Here is a 6,568-nt window from a genome sequence, read left to right on the forward strand (position 1 = left end):
GCTGGAACAGGCAGGGGCTCGCAGACATGTAATTGCCCCAAGCCTGGGGCTCCCTTGGCCTCCATCCTGGGGAGTGCAGAGACGCTCAGACGCGCCGGCTGTCCCACACATCTGCCTGGGCCTGGGCTCCCCATCCCCCGGGCCCCGGTGGGCCAGACCTTAGGGTTCAGACTGCGGCCGGCCAGGCAGGCAGAGTGACTCTTGCTGGTGGCTGCAGCACCCGTACCCCTCGGAGGAACAGAAGAAGCAGCTGGCGCAGGACACGGGGCTCACCATCCTGCAAGTCAACAACTGGTGAGTGGCCCAGGAGCGCCCGCGGGCCAGCCCGGGGCGGGAGCCCGGGCGCTGTCCGCGGTGCTGACGGAGACCCCGAGCTGCGCGGAGCCGCTGCCCCTGCTCGCCCCGCCCTGCCTCCCCGGCCGCTGTCCTCCCGGCCCGCTCTGCGTTGATCTTGGCCTCTCTCCCACTCCCTCTTTTCATTCCCCTCCGTTTCCATGACCGCTTCCCAGGTTCATTAACGCCCGGAGACGCATCGTGCAACCGATGATCGATCAATCCAACCGCACAGGTACAGGGGGAAGGCGGGGACGGAGAGCCTGGGGTTCTTAGGAGGGCGTCAAAGCCGGGTCCCAGGCTTCTTGGAGCTCAGCCTGCACCTCTGAACCCCCTTCGCAGGGCAGGGTGCAGCCTTCAGCCCAGAAGGCCAGCCCATCGGGGGCTACACCGAGACGCAGCCACACGTGGCCGTCCGGCCTCCGGGTAAGCCCCGCCCCCTTAGCTAGGCCCCGCTCCTGCGCACCAGCCCCCACCTCTGAAACAAAGATGCCCACCTGCGATTCAATTCAAGCGGAATACAGGGTGTCACTTGCCTAGTGGGGAGCAGGTGATGCCAAGACAGATTTCCTGGTCCCCCACATTTTCCTTACAACCTCATTTCTTCCAGACTTCAAGCCTAACACCTCAGAAGGCTCCACTTTTTCTTACAGGGCCAGCACCTTCTTATGACTCAGTCTATCCTGGTAGAGGGATCCCTTGGTGTAGGAAGGGGTGGGGGAGACTTAGAGGCATCTAGGGGTATCTCTGAAAGACCCACTTACCCTCCTTTCTTGTCTTCCAGGATCAGTGGGGATGAGTTTGAACTTGGAAGGAGAATGGCATTATCTATAGAGGCTGGATGCAGGAGAGGTGTGAGTGTCCAAGGGCTAGGGATTGTGCAATTCTCAAACTTCCATTAGACCGCAGGACTCCAAGAGTGGGCACATCCAGAGTAGTGGATCAGCCTGGGTCCCTGTACTGCAGGTTCCCTGAGGCTTGATGGGAAGATGTTTCATTCATCCATCTGTCCATCCATCCATCATCTGTCCTCCTCCTCCATCTGTCCATCCATCTGTCCACTCACTTACCCATCCATATCTTTATCCATCCATTACTCAATTACTCATCCACCCGCAATCCATCCATCCAAACCTAGTCCACCCACCTACCCGCTCAATACCCATCTGACCACACATTCACCCACTTATTCCATTCATCTCTCCACTCGCCAACCCACTCATCCATCTCCCTCCACACTGACCAACCACCCACACATCTACCCATTTATCTGTGCGTTCACCCACCTCCCTACCCAGGCATCCACCCATCTACCCATCGACTCACCCATCCATCCACCCACACATCCCATTATCCATATATCCACCTACCCACCACCTACTATCCATCCATCCATACATACATACACCCATTCATCTATAATGCATGTCCAAACATCAGTTGAGCCCTTGACCGGGCGCAGTAGCTCACACCTGTAATCCCAGCATTTTAGGAGGCCAAGACAGGTGGATCACCTGAGGTCAGAATTTCGAGACCAGCCTGGCCCCATCTCTACTAAAAATACAAAAATTAGCCAGGTGTGGTGGTGTGCACCCGTAGTCCCAGCTACTCTGGAGGCTAAGGTAGGAGAATCACTTGAACCCAGGAGGCGGAGATTGCAATGAACTGAGATCAACCTGGGCAACAGAGTGAGATTCCGTCTAAAAAAAAAAAATTGAGCCCTCACTCCATCCTGACATGCCTCAGGTAGGGTCTGGATCTTGAGAAGATTCTGGTCTTGTGGGGAAGTTGGCAACCCCAGTGACAATCCAGTGCCACAGTTTAAACAATAAGACATAGTTTCCCCATAGGAGGGAGTCATCAGCTATCTCTGGGGTATCAGGGAAGACTTCCTGGAGGAAGAGGCCTCTGGATGGGGCACTGAAGGATGAATAGGAGTCCACTGCGCAGAGTAGGGAGTAATGTGGAAGGGGGGCATTATTTGACTCTCCCAGGCCTTGAGTCTCCTGTGGCCTGGTATGCTGGCGGCACTTTAGAGCATCTTCTCATTTAGTCCTTACCATGACCCTGAAAGGGAGAGACTATTACAGTCTTCATTTCACAGATAAGAAGACTGAGGTTCAGAGAGAAGAGGTCACTTGCACAGGTCTACCTACCCTGCCTACAAAAGCAGGGGGAACAGCATGTGCAAAGGCCCAGGGTGGGGAGGCAGCCTGGAGTTTCCAAAGCACAGATCAGAGTTTGACTCTCTCTGGATTAAACCATTTGTGGCTTCCCAGTGCCATCTGGACAAAGTCCCAATTCCTTAGTTTAGTATCCATCTGTCCATCCATCCCCTGAGCTGCTCTGTGCCCAGCCCTGTGCTGGGTGATACTGGGGACACAATAGTGACCATGACCGCCCCAGCCCTGCCCTCATGGGGCACAAAGTCCAGTGAAGGGGACAGACCCATCCCCAGATGGTGATGCTTCAGAATGGGCAGGGCTGGAATGGTGAAGCCCAGGAACTGGAGGAGCTCACAGGGGGCGGGCATTGGACCTGGGATGGGGGAGGTCCAACCAGGACCTAGAGAGGGCTTCCTGGAGGAGGGGGAATCTGACCCAGACTGGAGGATTCAAGGAGGGCTGCCTGGAGGAGAGGACTTTGGAGGTGAGACCAGAAGAATGGGAGGAGTGAGGCAGGAGAGGAGCATCTACAGAGGGAATAGCACGTGCCAAGGCCAGGAGAGCTTGGAAGTCTTGTGCCTGTGAGACAGTCCCAGCCCCCTGCACACAAGGAGGAAGTTCTCCTTGGGCTGGGTTGAGGCAGGTGGCCGGACAGGTGACTAATGAATTCAGGGCCAGCAGAAAGGCCCTGAGGATGAGAGTGGAGGCCTGCACAGGGCTTATGTGTGGAGGCGGGCGCTGGAGGCCGAGCCTGGGAAAAAGAGATAGATAGGTGTATCCAGGCCAAGTAGGGCAGTGGGAGACTCAGCTCTGCCATGGCCAAGCATGGATGGGGATGGTCTGGAGTGAGTGTCAGGGGACCTTTGGATCAGTAGTGATGGAGGGGCCTTCTCACCCCACTGCCTGGATGCCCAGTGGGCTTTTTTCTCCACTCCTTTCTGTCTCCTTTTCTGTCCCTCCACTCCTGATCATGACTCACTGTAGCCTTGACCTCCCTGGGTTAAGCAATCCTCTGGCCTCAGCCTCCCAAGTAGCTGAGACTACAGGCGTGCACCACCATACCTGACTAATACTCATTTTTATTTTTATTTTTGTAGAGACAGGGGTCTCACTTTGTTCCCCAGGCTGGTCTCGAACTCCTGGGCTCAAGCAATCCTCCTGCCTCTGCCTCCCAAGGTGCTGGGGTTACATGCGTGAGCCACCGCACCTGGCCTCCTCTCTCTCTCTCTCCGTTTTGTCTATTTCTGTATGACTCCTTCTCTCTCTTCCCATGTCATTCTCTCTGATTCCTTCTAGGTCTCTCTCTGTCCCACTCTGCCTGTCTCTCTCCTTGTTCTCTGTCTCTGTCTGTAGGTCTCCCTCCCTCACCTCCACTCTGATTCTCTGTCTCCCTCTTTCTCATCACTGCGTCTCTTCTCTCTGTGGCCCTCGCACATCCCTGCGCCATTCCCTGCCAGCCACTCTGTGTCCCCCTCACATTGGGGCAGATGAGGGATGCACAGATGGGCTGGGATGGGGCCAGGCCCCCTCCCGCTCCTGACTTGGCCTCTCCTCTCCTCTCCAGAGACCCAGCCTCCGGCTGTGACCCCCAGCCTCACACCTGGCTCTGGTTCCCGCCTGGTCCTCCAGCTTCAGGACCCCACCTCCAAAGGCCCCTCTGCTCAACACCTACCTCCCTAGGGCCCTGCTGGGACATGAGTGCCCACCCAAGAGGCTCTCAAGGACACTGGCAAGGCCTCCAGGCCCTGAACCCCACTTCTGCCTTCACCTCTGCCTGGGACCTGAGCTGGGCTCCTGGGCCTTGCCAGAAGATGGCGGCTAGGGCCTCGCCGCCAGGACAGAGAAGGGACGGGGTGGCTGGGCAGTCAGGGAAAGAGGGTCGCCCGGATCCGACATTTTGGAGAGATTCCTTCACCCTCCTGTCCCCCCACCTCCCTTCTCTAATTTCTTGTTTTTTTTTAATGATAAAGTCTTAAAAACACAGAGCCACCAACTGGAGTGCTTGTGTCTATTCCAAGATTTCAAATTCTTACCAATTTGAAGCTCATAAATCACGAATGAGAATACTGATTGGCCAGGTGCAAGCGCGATGGCTCACGCCTGTAATCCCAACCCTTTGGGAGGCCAAGGCGAGTGAATCACTTAAGGCCAGGTGTTCAAGACCAGCCTGGGCAACATAGCAAGACCCCATCTGTACAAAACAAGCAAACAAATTGCCTGGGCATGGTGGTGCACGCCTGCGGTTTCAGCTACTTGGGAGCCTCCCAGAGTGCTGGAATTACAAACAAGAGCCACCGGGCCTGGCCTAGACTCCACCTCTTAACTAGAGGGAACTGCAAAATTCCTGCGAGAGATGTGCGTGCAGGGGAGAATGAAGACTTAGGGCCACGCGTGTGTCACTTTACCAGCTGTGGGTCTCCAATCACGTCCTCTGTCCCATGGGAAATGAGCAGGTTAGGCATGGACAGCCTCACTTCCAAGGCTTCCGGATAGACATGGGTTCCAATCTCACCTCTGGAACGCAACATGACTTCACCTGTCTGGACCCCAGTTTCCACATCTGGAGAATGGGGAGAGCGGCTGTGCCTGTCTCATAGGATGATTGTGCTGATGGTGGAGGTATTTTGAGGAGCACATGGGGAACTGTGTCCCGCGTGTCAGCGCCCATCACAGGCAGAGGCTATCCTTTGTAACTAGGAAAACAGGCTCAGAAACCAGTGTGAGTCCCGGCCAGGCGCGGTGGCTCAAGCCTGTAATCCCAGCACTTGACGGGCGGATCACGAGGTCAGGAGATCGAGACCATCCTGGCTAACACGGTGAAACCCCATCTCTACTGAAAAATACAAAAAACTAGCCGGGTGAGGTGGCGGGCGCCTGTAGTCCCAGCTACTCTGGAGGCTGAGGCAGGAGAATGGGGTAAACCCGGGAGGCGGAGCTTGCAGTGAGCTGAGATCCGGCCACTGCACTCCAGTCCAGCCCCGGCAACAGAGCGAGACTCCGTCTCAAAAAAAAAAAAGAAACCAGTGTGAGTCCCTTGGGGTTCTCAGCTTTCCAGACCTCTGTCCCCTCCAGCCCCCAGAGAGAGAGACCACCAAGGCAGAGTGTGGATCACTCCCCTGTTTGGCTCTGTCTCTCTCCCTCTGGTACTTTTTTTTTTTTTGAGAGGGAGTCTCACTTTCTTGCCCACACTAGGCTGGAGTACAATGGTGGGATCTCAGCCTCACTGCAACCTCCCCCTCCTGGGTTCAAGCAATTCTCCTGCCTCAGCCTCCTGAGTAGCTGGGATTACAGGCATGAGCTACCATGCCTGGCTAATTTTTGTATTTTTAGTAGAGACGGGGTTTTACCATGTTGGCCTGGCTAGTCTTGAACTCCTGACCTCAGGTGATCCACCCACCTCCACCTCCCGAAGTGCTGGGATTACAGGTGTGAGCCACCGCGCCCAGCCATTCTTTCTGTCTCTGTCTTGTTCAGACCTCATCTCTCTCTGTCCCTTTCCCCACTGGAAACCCACATCTTTGGGGCCTCCCCCTCCCTTCTCCTTCAGAGTCCAGGTGACCTCTCTCCCGCAGACCCAGGCTGCTTCGTCCTGGCTCACTGCCCTCCAGTCCCCTCTCCCAAGTGCCCCTCAGCCCCTCTGCCATCCAAGCTCCCCCTTTGCCACCCTCTCCTTAGAGCCATCCTTGGACCGTTGAGTCTCTCGGGCACCTCCCACCATGTACACTGCTGCTCTGTGTTCAAGGCCCAAGGGGCACGTGTGTGGATTTTTGAGGGACCCCTTCGGGGTGGGCTGTGATGGAGAGATTAGCACAGAGACACACACGTCGCTATGAACAGACACACATGCAAATATGCACATGCACACTCCAAAACACACACACTCCGAAACACACACACACACTCCAAAACACACACACGAAGGATGCACAGAAGATATGCCACACTCAGCCAGGTGCACTGGCTCACGTCTGGAATCCCAGCACTTTGGGAGGCCAAGGTGGGCGGATCACTTGAGGTCAGGAGTTCAAGACCAGCCTGGCCAACATGGTGAAACCCCGTCTCTACTAAAA

At 55.9% G+C, this 6,568-nt stretch overlaps 1 protein-coding gene across 2 annotated transcripts in view; it reads left to right on the plus strand.

Moving 5' to 3' along the window:
- MEIS3 (Meis homeobox 3) overlaps positions 1-4,483 on the plus strand; it is a 17,450-nt gene extending 12,967 nt beyond the window's left edge. The window contains exons 9-13 of one of the 2 annotated variants that reach the window (XM_011926473.1): positions 218-294; positions 510-568; positions 676-759; positions 1,118-1,185; positions 4,065-4,480. In XM_011926473.1, the coding sequence (XP_011781863.1) occupies positions 218-294; positions 510-568; positions 676-759; positions 1,118-1,167 (270 nt within the window). In that variant the 3' untranslated portion in view covers positions 1,168-1,185; positions 4,065-4,480. Of the gene's footprint in view, positions 1-217; positions 295-509; positions 569-675; positions 760-1,117; positions 1,186-4,064 lie in introns of both variants that reach the window. The other variant, XM_011926482.1, reaches the window with a different exon arrangement.
- The last annotated feature ends 2,085 nt before the right edge of the window (positions 4,484-6,568 follow it).

This window comes from Colobus angolensis, unplaced genomic scaffold (genome assembly GCF_000951035.1).
Source record: "Colobus angolensis palliatus isolate OR3802 unplaced genomic scaffold, Cang.pa_1.0 Scaffold119, whole genome shotgun sequence".
NCBI lineage: Eukaryota > Metazoa > Chordata > Mammalia > Primates > Cercopithecidae > Colobus > Colobus angolensis.